Raw genomic sequence first — 16,762 nt, 5'->3', positions numbered from 1 at the left:
ACTCTTTCCATCATTTGGCTCTGCCTTCCATTTATTGGTAAGTTCCAGGCTCACACTGTATTCTCTCAGCAACCCCAGGGTCCAAAGCATGCCTCTTTCTCAATAGCTCCAAAAAAAAATTCAGAATTAACAGTCATGTGTGCTGACTGGAAATGTGCCCATCTCTGAACAATCACTGTAGCCAGAAGGATGGGCTACATAAGATTGGTGAGGCCTGCCTCAGTCATGTGCACACCCTTGTGTTGGGGCGGGGCATCCATAAAACCAAGAGGGGTGATTTCCTAGGAAAACTGGAGTATTGTTATCAAATGAAAGAGGAATGCGTAATGGACTGGCAAAATTAACTTATGTGCCATATACGCTAGGATTTTTTGCATGTTGTCCACCACTGCCTACAATGGCTTTCCTTCTTATTTCTGCCTACCCAAATCCAAGCTACATCCTTTCTGCCCCAAAAAGTCTTCTATGATTTCCTTCTAAGATTTTCCTTGTCTGCTGGATCAAGTTACCTATTCCCCAATAAATATTTCCCCTTTCCTAAAGATCTACCTTTTTTAACAAGCAAGAGTGAAAAACCTCAAGAAAATGTTCCTGATGAATTCTAATCATGTCAAATTATAAATGGTATGGGTAATATATGCTGTTTCTTAGAATATAAACTCTTGAAGGACAGCAGCTCTACCAGATACATTCTATACATTATGAGAGAACAGACTGCATGGCAACTTTGATATATATCTATATCTATTATAATATATATCAGATATATACATTATATATAGATAATATATATCACATATTATCTATAATACAGATATTATAATATCTATCTATATTATATATAGATATATAGATATATAAAATATTCAAATAATTTTCCTGGCTTTAAATTTTAAAGAATCTAAACAAAACATTTTAGCTAACATAAGTTGTGTCTGAATTCATCAAAGTACCTGATATTACAGGTACACTATGGTTTTGGAGTTACCTCAAACCAGGCTCAAATCCTGGCTAATACTGCCTCTCCTGGCCTTTAGCTACAGGTCTTTGAGCAAATTATCTAATATCTCCAAACCCTGATTTCACTAACTGTAAAAACAGCAATAGTAATAGCTATCTGAACATTCGGAGGCTATGTGGCATAGCAGAGAGAAAAGAGTTAGATGGACCTGGGCTGAAATTCTACCACTTATACTAGTTACATGACTTTCTCTGAGTGATTCCTCATCTGTAAATTCCCAGTGCCTGTTCATATGTAAAGTGGGGATAATAATGCTTAGTCCATTGGTTGAGCATTTAATAAGGGAATGTATTTTAAAACACCTAACAATGAATAGCACACTGTATACTCAATAAATGATGATATCCACATTAAATTATCTGTTTAAAATAATTCAGAGGGGCACCTGGCTGGCTCCCCAGTTGGAAGAGTGTGTGACTCTTGATCTCGAGGTCGTGAGTCTGAGGCCACATTGTGTGTAGAGATTATTTAAAAATAAAATATTTAAGGGGTGCCTGGGAGGCTCGGTTAGTTAAGCAACCAACTCCTGATTTTGGCTCAGGTAAGGATCTCAGGGTTGTGAGACTGAGCCTGTCGGCTCCATGCTGGGTGTGGACCCTGCTTAAGATTCTCTCTCTCCCTCTCCAAAAATAAAAAATAAAAAAAATAAAAAAATTTTAAAATAAAATTAATTCAGAGCACAGTAAGGGAAAAATTCATTAGGATTAGTTATTTTTCTTCATAAATAGCTTTGGGTTTTCTTTGTTAGTTAATAAAATATTTCTTAAAAGCAAAACGTGTTAGTCCTAGAACTATTTGAAAGCGGGTGAGATAATGAACCAGATAAACTCCTGTAATCAACTTGTTCTTTAGCTTCAGGCTTAATGTAGTAATACTGAAATGACTCACACCAATATAAAATCACTATTATTACCCATCTCCTGAACAATCATATGCCATATAGCCATCTCCTGAACAGAATCAGGAAATCTGGGGTATGACTGACAATTTTAGATGTTGTCCATCAGAACATATGCAAAAAGCAAGTGGCTGCTCATATTTACCTTAGCAAGAAAGTTTAATTTTTATAACATTCACTAAAAAATACAAACTATCTTCAGTACAACTGTTTCGAAAAAGAGATTAAATAATTAGACATTTACTTTCTTCCATTTTACACTAGAGTGAAAGTTTCTCTGGAAAGAAGGTTCTTGAAGTAGTTTAACAGTTCCATTTATTTTTCTAACACGAGTGAATCATATGTAATACTCATCAATCTTTAATACGTGCACATAGAAAATTATTAAATCAAATTTTAAAATAAAGTAAAATGGAATAAATACAAGACACAAAGTACTATACATTCTTTCATTGCAAAAAAACACTATATCAAAATCAACTACCTAACTACATCATACTATACAAACATGAATAAGGAATTTTTTTTCCTCCTTTGTGTTAAACATGAATAGACTCAGTTTTTAATCTACTCCCTGAGGAAGCTATATTTTAAACACAAGAAAAACATATTATGTTGAACGCCTCAGTCACCAGACATTGTTCTCTACAACTAAGAAAACCAAGTAATACCCAATTCCTTATTACCTTTCCTGTGTTCAAAAACATGTATAAAACAAAGTAATGTTTATTTTTAAAAAGCATTAAATACAGACACGGTAGGCAATAAACGTATCTTTTCTTCCCTCAACTTTTCTGGGAGGGCATGAGGAGAGAGAAAAGTACTATGAGCCTGAAGGCTGGCTCTAGTTATTTCCACAAGTTAACTCTCGTAAGTCAACCAGATAAAGGCAGAGAAAGAAAAGTTACAGCCCAGGGTTCACATTAAAAACAACTCTCGAAGAAACGCCAGTGCTCAGATCAACGCTTCCCCGACGACGCAGTGACCAGTGCTGCTCTGATCTATTAAGAGCGAGCTACAATCCCCAATCTTAGCGAAGCTGGCATCCCAAATCTGAAAGGGCCTGCAGAAGCCGGGGCGGGGCCAGGGTCTGCCTCCGCAGCGGCAGAAGTTAAATTTTCTAGGAGAGTAAAACCCTACCCATCTCGCCCTACGGTCCTCTTCCCCGAGAGATGCCGCAGTCCGCCGCCTCGCCCCGGGCTCGGGGTCCGGCCCGCAGGCCTGGGGGGGCTGGCCGGGTTGGGGCAGTCGGCTTCTCCCCGTTACCCGGGTCCCAACCAGGCGCTACGGACCGGTTGCTGAACCACCCCCAAGTCCTCCCACCGGCTGGAGCGGCCTGGGTCGCGCCCCAGGCCCCGGGTCGGCAGGGATGCCCCATGCCCCACTCACCCGCCCGGGTGGTGTCCGTCAGGTCGTGGTTGGCCGCTCCCCGGGGAAACTCCCTCAGTTTCCGGCCGCTCAGGCTCAGCACCCCGGTCACTGCCGCCTCCTCCAGCGCTCGATCGAGGGAGCGGCTCCACGAACCCGGGCCAGGACCAGGGCCTGTCCCGGAGCTTGGGCCGCAGTTAACACCGGAGAGGTTACCTCCCGATGCTACCTGGCCAGAGTACTCTGCAGCCGTGGCCACAGCAACTAAGCCTGCAGCCGCCATTTCCAACCAGCAACTCTCCAGCCCACGGCTCAGCGCATGCGCTGCCAGAACCGATGGGTGGGCGGGGAAAGGGGCAATCTGACCCCGGACGGTTCCCTCGATGGGCAGGGCTGCAGCGCCCCTCCGCGCTCCAGGCGCTCGCGTCCGCCCACATCGAGGATTTCAAGCGAAATTAAAACGGAACTCACATATCTGGAGCAGCCCCCTCTTGTAGACTCCCAGTAGCATTTTTAACATGCCTCTACGAAAAAATCTTTCAGACAACGCTCCTCACAGAAACTTCTCTGCCTTCCTCAATACCGGAGGATTAGATTAAGCATTAAATTAAGGCTTCTCAACACTGTTGCTGCTAGAAACGTAGGCAATGAGAGGAGGGAACCCTGGGATACGACCTATAAAAGGTTTTCCCAACTGCTGTCATTCTATACACCAAGTGATCTAGATAGAGACGTGGATTTATGAACTACTATTGTCAGAGGGAAAAATAAGTGCTAAATTGGCTCCCAAACTCATGATCCTCATTGAAAGTGTTATGTTTTGGGTCCTCCCTTTCATAAAATAGATCTTAACAAAAATATACATTTTATTTTATTTTTTTTAAAGATTTTATTTATTTATTTGAGACAGAGAGAATGAGAGGGAGGAGGGTCAGAGGGAGAAGCAGACTCCCCGCCCAGCAGGGAGCCCCATGCGGGACTCGATCCCGGGACTCCAGGATCATGACCTGAGCCGAAGGCAGTCGCTTAACCAACTGAGCCACCCAGGCGCCCCAAAAATATACATTTTAAATAGTATTTGTCCTTTAGGCAAGATTTTATTGTTGAACAAATCAGGATGAACAGCATTAAAGTCTAAAATTTTTGTCTGGAACCAAAATTGAGGAAAAGAAAATGATCTGACTATAATCTAAATGTGGGAATTAGAAATAGAATGGAAGAAATGAGAAAAGACAAAATCATTTACTGAAAACCTGGAAACTACTATTCATTTTAAACCAGTTAGGCCTCATTTACATTGTAGCCAGTCTCCAGCATATTCTTTTACACATTTAAGCCATTCCTACTACATGATGTAGATTCCCCTACAATCAATCGACTAGTATTTGTGGGAAATAAAAGAGGCTGTCAGGGCCCTTTTCCTAGGAGATTACAATCTAATAATCCAGACAAATATACCAATTAGAGAAGAAAAAAAAAAAAAAAAGGCTGAGCAGAGGTAGTGGGGTTAAGCTATCAGAATTCAGAGAAAAGCAATCTGTATCATGGATGAATGGTTTTGAATAAAATCTGAAGGACTATGAAATAGGCAATAGTAGGAAGGTGAGAGCAATATTCCAGATTGGGAGGAGTATCAGCATGAACACACCCAGGTATGATTTATAATGGTCCATGTGGAGAACATTTAAGGCCAAAGCCAAAAAGTTCATGAGCCAGCAAAAGAAAATAAGGTTGGAGATCTTATCATTCAAAGCCTGACTCTTCAATGAAACTTTGATTATCACTTCCCCCAACTCCTAGATGGAAGAGATTGTAAAAACATTTAATCTTAGTGACAAAGTTGATTAGTAACAGTTGCTCAGAGAGTTGTTCTATGAACATTCCAGGATCTTCAGCAGCAAATTCCATGACCGATTATTAATGTCTGTGGTGAGCATGGGTCATTGCAATGGCAAGTGATGTGTCAGCTCAAAAAAATTTATCCATGTTTTTTGTTATTCTGATCTTTCTAAATTGTTCTTCTCAGAAAGATTTTAAGCTATTTAAGAGCAGGACCTCATTTTGTATTTTTTTAAGAAATATTTCAACCTCAAAATATTTCAACTACAGTGACTAAAAGCATAATCATATTCCATATTAATGCTACAATGCTAGTTACCAGATATCTTTATAAAATGCACCATTATGTCATCTGAATTTGATTACCTATTACCTTCCACATTTACACTAAATTCTTCTAACAAGTTCTCCGTAATATGGCCTCATTCTTCCTACCTACCTATACACGTATCTCATAATTGCAACATACCATGCTAATTAATCCTGGTCTCTGAACTTCTGACCAAGTTTATAGACTGACGTTACTTTGTCTATCAAACTACATTTTAAGGTCATTAATACATTAAACTCTGTAATTACCTTCCATACCCCAGAGCTGAGTATTTTAATAGGAGCTAAGGACGAATGGAAGCAGACACAGATGAGTTACGTACTAACACAGCAGAGGTTATATACTACTATGAAAAAGAAGGCTTGGTTGGAGAGAAAAACAGAATTTTTTTTTTTTAGAACAGGGTAGATAAATCTATAGGTATTTGAAGTCCAAAAGAAAAGCCTGTGGATAGGAGAAATGAAGATGCTACATATACCGTAAGAACAAGTCCTAGGTAAAGAGAGGCTGGAAGAAAAGTAGATCAAGGTATTAACTTTTAAGACCTCTAAGGATTTCAGCTCTCATCTACAAAGGTAGAATATGAGGGAATTCTCATCCTACTCCCTTAGTCTTCCCCATAAAACAAGTGAGAAGATCATTTTGTGAGAATGAGATACAGGAAATGGAATCACTGTGCGGATTTCACCAAAGTGTCTAGTGATGAATAAAGGTGATGAGAAACAGTTGAAAAAAGGCTATGAGCAAAAAGGCTACAGGGGCCTATAACTTATTCTACAACCGCTCTGTGGTTTGGAAGCAGGAGCTGAAAAAAAAGGCAGTGAGGGTTATTGAATGTTAGGAATTGATATAGAGAACTTCCTACTTCTCTGAAAGTTAACTCATTGAATGAATACCAGGGGCAATAGTTTCACTCAAAATCTGAAGAATTTTCCACCTTTGTATCTCACTACCTCATGCAGAAATAAAGTCCTTTCCCCCTTCTACTCACTAGAAATATGTTGTAGTCACTCCTTTAAGACTCCATTTTTATAAACTCAAAAGCAGTGGGATTACAATCTTGACCAATCTTATGCTCTTCAAATGTAATGCACAGAAACTGGCTTGTTGAATACACTCAATGTTTGGTTCTTCCCTTTCTGACTCCTTTAATAAGCAGTGCTAATAACTGACTTTTTAAAACTTTATACAAGAAAATTTAGACAATCTTTTCTTTCTTTTTTTTTTTTTTTAAGATTTTATTTATTTATTTGAGAGAGAGAGAATGAGAGAGCATGGGGGGGGGAGGGTCCAAGGGAGAAGCAGACTCCTCGCTGAGCAAGGAGCCCGATGCGGGACTCGATCCCGGGACTCCAGGATCATGACCTGAGCCGAAGGCAGTCGCTCAACCAACTGAGCCACCCAGGCGCCCTAGACAATGATTTTCTTCTCATTAGAGCAAAGTGGAAATAGAAGTAAAAATTAGACACATATACACTAGGGAAATAATTTCCTTTTCATCTTTAAACATCAATAAACCTCATCCAAAATACAGCTCAGCTCCAGCATGTTACTACTTCCTGGTTTCATCAAGCTTTTTGGTAATAGATTTGATAGGAGGAACATAATGCAGGGGAAAAAAGAGGTGTTAGAAGTCAACAATTTATTTTTTTAACAGATTTTATTTATTCATTTGAGACACAGAGATAGAGAGCATGAGCAGGGAGAGAGGCAGAGGGAGAAAGAGAAGCAGGCTCCCTGCTGAGCCAGGAGCCCGATGTGGGGCTCGATCCCAGGACCGAAGGCAGATGCTTAACCATCTGAGCCACCCAGGCACCCCAGAAGTGAACAATTTATAAGAAATTCTTTAAATCCTGGGGCGCCTGGGTGGCTCAGTTGGTTGAGAGTCTGCCTTTGGCTCAGGTCATGATTCCAGGGTCCTGGAATCGAGCCCCGCATCAGGCTCCATGCTCAGCAGGGAGCCTGCTTCTCCCTCTGCCTGCTTGCCTACTTGTGATCTGTTAAGTAAATAAAATCTTAAAAAAAAAATCTTTAAATCCCTATTAATAGCCCACAATAGTGTAAAATTCCTATTGTAAATTCTTGGGATTTATTGTTATCACTTTTAAAAGGGAGTAACTTCAAATTGATCTACGTAAAAACTGTCTTTAAAAGGAAGCTTAAATCACTTTTTTTAAATATACAGTGACTAATAGAACAATCATAATTCTGATGAAAGTTCAAAAATCAGAAATGAAGAAATCATTTTCTGCCCTGATACTGCCTGTATTCAGAATGTATGGTATTCCTTCTTTGTAATCCAAAGTCAGCTATATTTTTCTCACTCTTACCTCCTTATAGCTATAAATCTAAATCAGGACAAAAATTACCCCAACACATTAAGAAACAAAACAAAGGAGCAAAGGGAAAAAAGACAAACCAAGAAAGACTCTTAACTATAAAGAAATGGTTACCACAGGGGAGGTAGGTAGAGGGATGGGTGAAATAGGCGATGGGGATTAAGGAGGGCACTTGTCATGATGAGTACTGGGTGATTAAAATAAAAAAAATTAAAATTAAAAATTATCCTGAAACTGTGCATACTGTGTTAATTATAAGGCTGACAGCAAAACAGGATATACATATTTATTTTACCAAGAAATTATCACTGGGCAATGCAGCCTATAAGTTTCTTTATACTTAAAAGTATTTTATGATGTTTATAATTTAAATTGTGAAATTTATGCCTATTAGGAAAAAAATACATAATGTCTACTTAGGAACACTGGCCTCTTTTAAGACATCTACATAACTTTAATACCGAAGTAAAGAAGTCTCAATAATCATGGTAGAGTAGATTTACTTAACCATGCTACAAATGCTAAAGCATGGCTATTACCATTTCTTAGATGTCTGACAGCCAAACATTATTCCATCACCTTCTTTGGGTGTTCAAGTCACAGCAGCAGTTTATTATGAACTGAGAATTAAAAGACCTGAGCTCAAAAAGTGACTCTCTCACATATAAGTCTTTGAAAAGCTGAACCTCACTTAACTAAGATGTAGACAGAGAAGTTGAAATGGATGATCTTGAAAGGTTCATCTAGCTTGAAATGCTGCATTCTAAGTAAATTTACTTCTTTATTTTATTTTATTTTATTTTAAAGATTTTATTTATTTGAGAGAGAGAATGAGAGACAGAGAGCACGAGAGGGAGGAGGCTCAGAGGGAGAAGCAGACTCCCTGCCGAGCAGGGAGCCCGATGCGGGACTCGATCCCGGGACTCCAGGATCATGACCTGAGCCGAAGGCAGTCGCTTAACCAACTGAGCCACCCAGGCGCCCCTACTTCTTTATTTTAAACTCCTCCTGGCTTACTTCCTGGTTGGAGCTTATGAATGAAATGGTCAAAAGGCAATTAGAATATGAGTCTAGACTGATTTAACAATTTAATTGGTAGGTAGTTTTTCAAACCCGAAAAATTATAAATATAATCACTACAAAGTTCTTTGTAACATAGAACAATCTAAAAACCACAACTCAATCTTTATAGCTAAGAATAAATGTGAGACCTGTAACATTTTATTTGTTAAAAATGAACAGCTTCAGAATAGATCTAAATTTGTAACTTTTCCAAAAAACACCAAAAAGTACAGTGTAAAGCATCTCCTCATTAAATACAAACTTTCATTTTGTGATGCACTGCATCAATGTTTTGCATACACCTTGATGCAAAGGAAATTTTAAGTTGTATCCTGTTTAAAAACAAAATTTAAGAACTGAAAAGGATGACTACAACCACATTCCAAGAAAGGAAATTTTCCTCCAACAAAGCATATTCTTTTGTTTATACACAACATGTTAGCACTCAAGAATTTTAATTTAGTTATAACAAAGGCAAATTTTTATATTTAAAAAGAAAATGAAATTAGAGATGCACAAAGAGCAAAAGTTTAATATATCAATGACACTTTGTTGTCTGATGCAATGTTAATGTCAATATTTGGGACAATTTTTAAGGTTTTCAAGAAAAATGACATTAATAATAGCTCTGTACAATATTTAAAATAAAAAAAAATGAAAGCATCTTTATACCATATTTTCACAAACTGTTCAGAAAGCAAATTTGTGCTCAGTTGTTTTTCCTTTGCTTTAAAATAAGCTACCAGTAATTCTAAACCAGTCTAAAATAAAATGGACTGTTAATGGATGAAATCTAAGCATTTGTACTTGCAAAAATGTTTTGCAATGAGTCCTTGGCCTAAGGAGACTAGAGTTTATTTTCAAATTGTGTGACTGGCTTCCAATAATCCCTTACCAGTAGACTTACTGGCAAAATACCAGATATTAAGGATCAGATTTAATTCTTTGGTATAAGCATGAAACTGTTATTGATACTTTTCCGTGGCTAGCATAAACCAAGTAACCCAAGGAGCATGAGAGAAAAAGAATGTCGTCTACTAAACAATGCAAGGCAGGCAAAAGTGATAACTGAATGTTTTGTTTTGTTTTACAGGGAAAATCAACACCAATATGCTCTAGGGAAACTAACACCTACTTAAGAGGTTTTAACATTATAGCAAACCAAAAGGTTAAGCTTCAAAATGACTGGACTTGTAGCCGGAATATGTTGCTGCATTTTGGCATTATACTGTAACTTACAGGATACAACCATCTGAGGACTTTCAGCACTAGCTTGGCACAACAGATTAATTCCTCCCACTCCTCCAGAGTGTGGGAGAAGAAAAAAAACCCTCTCACCACAAATGCCTGAACTTTATATAAGAAAGGTATAAAACAAGGTTACAATGTAACTCTATTACCATTTTGGATTTTTTTCTTTGTGACATATACAAGTATGTTTTTGATTTTGAAACTGTATACTGTTTAATTAGCAAGCTTAAAAAGCTTATAAAATTTAACTCTTTGAATAAGAAGTCTAGGACTTTATGGCTATTGATTTTATCATCAAAATATCTAAGGGACTCAATCCATTTTGATCATTGTAATTCTTCTAAGTATCATTTGAAGAATTTTTCATGGACACTAGATTCAAGACTACATTAAATTCAAACAGTGTATCTATGTCCTGGGTTTTGAAGTTTTTCACCTCAGTTACCTGTCTTCAACCTGCTACTTCCTTTCCTGCTTTCTTCATTTTCTAAACACAGTTGTCAGGTTTTTACATTGGACCTTCTCTTCCAAGATAATTTTGTAAATACACATTTATTTATAGCCTTTAAACATCAACATTTTAAACAAAGACTAATGCCACATTTCTTGTTAAAAGTTCGTTATTAAAGATTAACAACTCTGGAGGATTAACCTAATGTCATCTGAAAAGTAACCCAAATTCCAGATATTCCCAAAAATCTTAAAACTCAAAACTGGAATTCTAGTGATTTTTTTTTAATATCTCTAATGAAGAAAAGTCAACTGCACTTATTACATCAACACTATTAAAGGATAGGTGACAACAAAGGGACCTACTCATATCTCTGAAGACCAAGATTTACCATGGCAAAGTGTAAAAAATGGACAAAAGTGATGAGATCCTAAATACCACTATCATAAAAATAATCAATTTCTATCTTTCTGTCTTCTTTCTGCTTCATAAGGAACCAAAGAAATCAAATAGAGAATTGTTCTGTCTGGGCCAACAATGAAATCTTAAGAACAGATAGGTATATTCCCTGTTACTCTTTCAGGGCATTATTTATACATGTTTAAAAAAAAAAAAAGAACTTCAAAAATAAAAATAAGAGTTATTTAGCCTTGTGAACATTTTGAAATAAAGTTTCTTGAATTTCTGTGATGAACTCTTCAAGCAATTCAACTTTTAAAACAGAGTCATCACTCAAAAGTCCCTTTGACATGGATCTATCCCACGGTTACAAAACGGCTTCCTCCTTTGTTGAACGTGAGAGTGGCTCTTTGTTCCTTCAGGATCCCAAATCGCTCATTCAAAGTCATCCCTGTCTAGAGAAAACAAAACAAAAAAATTAACAACTTGACAAGTTAGCCATATTTATTTAAGAACAATAATGTGATCATAATGGTAATTCAAAGCAACAACATTTCCTGAATACTTACGCATACAAACTCATTTAACTCTAACAAAAACCATATGAAACAGGTGAATTTAGTGAAGTTTAGAGAAGTTAGTTAACTTGCCTACTTGCAGTTCCAGAATTTCAACCTGGTGATCTGACTCACAATCTCTATCTCCTAACCACTATAAATGCCTACATTATATACTATATAAAACACATTACTATAATGCCCACAAGTCATACATCCAGGAGTTTTTCTATCTGAATTATTTTGGGGCCCTATAAACACTACACAAATTCTAGTGATGTATCTGATAAACCTAAGATATATTTACACTTGGGAATATTTGAAACATATTTTCTTTTTTTTAAAGATTTTATTTATTTATCAGAGAGAGGGGGAGAGCACACATGTGCATACAAGCAGGGGGAGCAGAAGGCAGAGGGAGAAGGCAGAGGCAGCAAGGAGCCTGATGTGGGACTGGACCCCAGGACCCTGAGATCATGACCTAGCTGAAGGCAGACGCTTAACTGACTGAGCCACCCAGGCGTCCCCGAAACATATTTTCTTGAATTTCTATGAGTTCTTGGATTTCTGTGAGTTCCTCACAGAAATTCAAATCAAATTCAAATCAACATCTGGTTTTTGATTAACAACAGAAAACACAACCAAATTATAAGTCACCATTTCTGAAAGAAAAGTAACCATGACAAAATAAAATAAAAAGAAGTAAAACAAATTTGGTCAAACTTCTGTCCATACTTCATATTTTCAATTCCATACACTCTTACACTAATGGATACCAAAAAAAAAAGCATTTGACAAAATCCAACATCCATTCATGATAAAAATTCTCAGTCAATTATGAATAAAGGGAACTCTCCCTCAACTTTAGATAAAGAGAATCTACTAAAATCCTACTGCTAACATCATACTCAATGGTGAAATATTTAATGCTTTCTCCTCACGCCTGGGAACAAGGCAAGCATACCATACTCTCACCACTTCTATTCAACACTGTACTGAAGGTTCTAGCCATCACAATAAAGAAGAAATAGAAAAGGTTTAAAGATTGGAAAGGAGGGCGCCTGGGTGGCTCAGTTGGTTAAACGACTGCCTTCGGCTCAGGTCATGATCCTGGAGTCCCGGGATTGAGTCCCGCATTGGGCTCCCTGCTCAGCAGGGAGTCTGCTTCTCCCTCTGACCCTCCTCCCTCTCATGCTCTCTGTCTCTCATTCTCTCTCTCTCAAAATAAATAAATAAAATCTTTAAAAAAAAAAAGATTGGAAAGGAATTTGGAATATGACATGATTGTTTACAAAGAAAATCCTAAGGAATCTACAAAATTGCTAAAGTAGTTGAGTGATTTTTAGCAAGATCACAAGACACAAAGTTGATACAATATAAAACTGTCAAACCCACAGTGAGATACACCATTTCACAAATACTTGGTATAATCAAATGGCAGATAATAACAAGTGTAGATGAGGATGTGGAGAAATTTAGAACTCTCATACATGCTAGAAGGAATGTAAACAGTGCAGCCACTTAGGAAAACAAGTCTGGCAGTTCATAGATGATATGACCTAGCAATTCCACTTGTAGGAAATGGAAAATCTACTCATACAAAAGACATGTACATGAATGTGTAGATGAGCATTATTCACAAAAGTCACAGAATGGAAATAGCCCAAGTGTCTATCAACTGATGAATGAATAAATAAAATATGATATATCCATATGATGGAACATTACTCAGCAATAAAAAGACCATACACTATGGGTGGAACTTGAAAATACTATGCTAAGTAAAGGACCAGTCACAAAAGATCACATATTGTATGATTCTGTTCATATGAAATGGCCAAAAAATAGGCTTATCTATAGAAACAAAAAGTAGGGACGCCTGGGTGGCTCCGTCGGTTGAATGTCTGCTTTCAGCTCAGGTCATGATCCCAGGGCCCTGGGATGGAGCCCCACATCGGGCTCCTTGCTTAGCAGGGAGCCTGCTTCTCCCTCTGCCCCTCACCCCACTTATGCCTGCTCTCTCTTTCTCTCTCTGACAAATAAATAGTAAAAATTAAATATAAAATCTTAAAAAAAAACCCAAAAACAGAAAGTAGATCAATCAGTGGCTTCCCAGAGCTGAGGAGACTTAGGACACTCTATTTAATTCATTACATTTTTTTTTTTTAAAGATTTTATTTATTTATTTGACAGAGAGAGTCACAGTGAGAGAGGGAACATAAGCAGGGGGAGTGGGGGAGGGAGAAGCAGGCTTCCCGCCGAGCAGGGAGCCCGATGTGGGACTCGATCCCAGGATCCTGGGATCATGACCTGAGCCAAAGGCAGACGCTTAACGACTGAGCCACCCAGGCGCCCTCATTACACATTTTTAAAAATTAATTAAAATATTCTCAATGAATGCCCCACAGAAATTTAAAAAAAAAAAGTTACCTGTTTTCCAACACTATTTATGTCAAATTGTAGGGGGACACCTTTAGGAACTTTCTTTACATCAGATTGCTCCCGTTTTGTCAAGAATGAGGGTACAGCAGTACGAGTTAACCGTGGTTTTTGAGTTCTATTAGAAAAAAAATTAAAATGAAATCAGACAAGCTTAATAATCAAAAGAAGAAAAATAAATCATTTGGTACATAAGACATCTTGACTTGTACACATATTCCAACGTATAGGGCTATTTTATGTTCTCAAAAAAAAGTACAACACTCCCCCCTTATCCACAGGGTATACATTCCTGGACTGCCCCCCAACCCCGCCAGTAGATACCTGAAACTGCAGATAGTACTGAACCCCTAAACATACTACATGTTTTTTCCTATACATACATACCCATGATGAAGTTTAATTTATAAATTAGGAATAGTGTGAGATTAACAATAACTAATAGCAAAACAGAATAACTGTGGCAATATACTGTAATAAAAGTTATGTGAATGTGGTCTCTCTCCCGTCCTCTCTCAAAATATGTTGTACTCACCATGTGAGATGATAAAATGCCTACATGATGAGATGAAGTGAGGTGAATGATGTAGGAATTGTGCTGTAGTTATAAGGCTACTACTACTGATCTTCTGACAATATGTCAGAAGGAGGACTATCTGTTTCCAGAGCACAGTTGCCTGGGTAACTGAAACCATGAAAAGTGAAATCACAGACAAGGGGGTACTATTGTACCTGGTTCTTGACTAATCTAGAGACTAAAATTTATAATCACTCATAGAATACCTCTTTAAGTAGAACTATAAACTTTTCAACAATTTGGAATGATTGGGGACTCATCCTACGTTTTCTTCATTTATTAAAATGACTGAAGAGATCAAACACTATACAAACCTAGAAAGTTTATAATGCAATAAACATAATGGAATGGTTGACTAAATTAAGGTCATCCAGATAAAAGAACTCACCAGAAAGCCTTTAAAAAGAAGGCAGATCTGTAGGTACTGAAAAGTAAAGACATCCAAAATACACTGGGGGGTGGAGGAGAAAGAAGCAACGATATATATATACAGCATTCCCTCATTTATCATTATACATAAAAAAAATGTATATACTAAGTATCCATGCACCATTTTTTTTAAATAAAAACATAAAACTGTTAAAAATGGCTACTTTAGGGCTATAGAACCAGGAATCAAGAGAGCTTTTACTTTAACTTTATAATACACTATTTCCATTTTGTACTACAAGTATTACTTTTATCTTTGCCTCAGTTTACCTTAACTTGACATCATGAGAAGTCCAATGCTTTTCTATGACCTATTTCACTGAGAGGTTATAATTTCTGCACAATAAAAGACTTACACTGGGCACTGCACTGCTCCAGGATTGTCAATAGAGACAGTCAAAATTCCTCCATTTGTTGTGGAAGTCCGCCATCTAGTTTCAAAAAACCAAAAACTTCATTAAAGTGGAAGTTTATAAAACGTTTAGTGTATTCCACAAAAAAAATACATTTTAAAGTAGCCATCACTTTTTCTTAGCTTTTTAAAAAATATTAAGCCCCACAATAATATAATTAATCGGCATCTTGGGTACAGGAACTAGACACTTAAATTTATTAAGTATTTTTCAGTGTAACAAATATATGTACATTAAATAATACAGAAAGGCTTCTAATGAAAAGTAACAGTTCCCAGTTTTCTCCCCCACTTCCTGCTCCCCAGAGGCAGAACTTTCCTGCTCCCCAATGGCAGCAATTTTAACCTTTCCTATTTTTACCACTTGCTAGTTACCTCTAGTTCACTATACAAAATGTGTATGTAACAATATTTTGCTATGATAAGGTTTTAGCTTATCACACTGTCCTCTAGTTTCCTTACCTACCTCTGAACATTTTGATATCTATATATCACTATTTTACTTCAAATTATAACTTCAAATAATCTTAAATCTTTCGGTCTCTTAATTCTCTTTCTTTCAATCTCTCTCAACACCAACCCCTCCCAACTTTCTATGAAAGGATAGTAGTACCTCTATTCTTTCCTTTCACCTCTTCTCTCACTTTGTACCTCCAATTTTTTTAGCTCTACTTTTATATTCATGATACTCAAAATCTGACATTTTCACCATATTGTTAACCAAATAAAGTATTATGTGCTTTTTTTCCCCTGTAGGTTGATTCTCAAAAATTCAAGACAAACAGCATTTATATTATTACAATTATGTAAACATTCTTCATTGCAGAAGCAAATAGCTTATGATTATTTCTTTCCTTATGGTTTCCAATGTCATGACTCCCATGCAAAAGAGTATTGTCAACATCAAGTTCAAATAGTTTCTTTTCTTACACTCTGCTCAATTATAGCTGCCAACGCATCTGTTTTATAGCTGCCAACGCATCAATTATAGCTGCCAACAGCCACGATGTTTTACCCATTTTGTTTTCCAAAAAGTAGCCATAGTTTTAAATAATTTAATCTCAAAATCTGATCATATTGATGGAATTAGAATGTTACAACTCACATGTTGGAAGTGCAATTCTAACAGACAATTTTTATGGGCTTGGGGGGAAAAAAAATATGTGAAGAGGAAAAACATCCTATTATAAAATTAAAGGTTTAAAGTTTTCTAAATGCTCTATTGGATTTTCTTCTATTTATTCCCTGAATAGGTTCACTTATATAAAAGCAGTTACAGAAAATAAAGATCTATTTCATTAAAATGGAATAGGCCATTATTTTTTTTTTTTTAAAATAGAGTGATATATTTGTTCCTAAAACTCATAAGATGGATATGTGAAAATGCAA

At 37.0% G+C, this 16,762-nt stretch overlaps 2 protein-coding genes across 8 annotated transcripts in view; both read right to left on the bottom strand.

Moving 5' to 3' along the window:
• LRCH3 (leucine rich repeats and calponin homology domain containing 3) overlaps nt 1-3,660 on the bottom strand; it is a 119,642-nt gene extending 115,982 nt beyond the window's left edge. For 2 of the 7 annotated variants that reach the window (XM_034999959.1, XM_034999961.1), the window contains exon 1: nt 3,309-3,658. In XM_034999959.1, coding sequence (XP_034855850.1) covers nt 3,309-3,570 — 262 coding nt within the window. In that variant the 5' untranslated portion in view covers nt 3,571-3,658. Of the gene's footprint in view, nt 1-3,308 lie in introns of all 7 variants that reach the window. The other 5 variants (XM_034999967.1, XM_034999966.1, XM_034999960.1 and 2 more) reach the window with 5 other exon arrangements.
• Nucleotides 3,661-8,867: 5,207 nt separating this feature from the next.
• The window catches only part of FYTTD1 (forty-two-three domain containing 1), a 30,375-nt gene continuing 22,480 nt past the window's right edge, over nt 8,868-16,762 (bottom strand). Inside the window, exons 7-9 of the mRNA XM_034999958.1 lie at nt 15,318-15,392; nt 13,947-14,073; nt 8,868-11,414 (exon numbers count right to left, since the gene is read on the bottom strand). Of these exons, the coding sequence (XP_034855849.1) occupies nt 11,316-11,414; nt 13,947-14,073; nt 15,318-15,392 (301 nt within the window). The 3' untranslated portion in view covers nt 8,868-11,315. The remainder of the gene's footprint in view (nt 11,415-13,946; nt 14,074-15,317; nt 15,393-16,762) is intronic.

This window comes from Mirounga leonina, unplaced genomic scaffold (genome assembly GCF_011800145.1).
Source record: "Mirounga leonina isolate KUSES-001 unplaced genomic scaffold, KU_Mleo_1.0 Mir_115, whole genome shotgun sequence".
Taxonomy (NCBI): domain Eukaryota; kingdom Metazoa; phylum Chordata; class Mammalia; order Carnivora; family Phocidae; genus Mirounga; species Mirounga leonina.
This window is presented reverse-complemented; position numbering and strand designations above follow the sequence as displayed.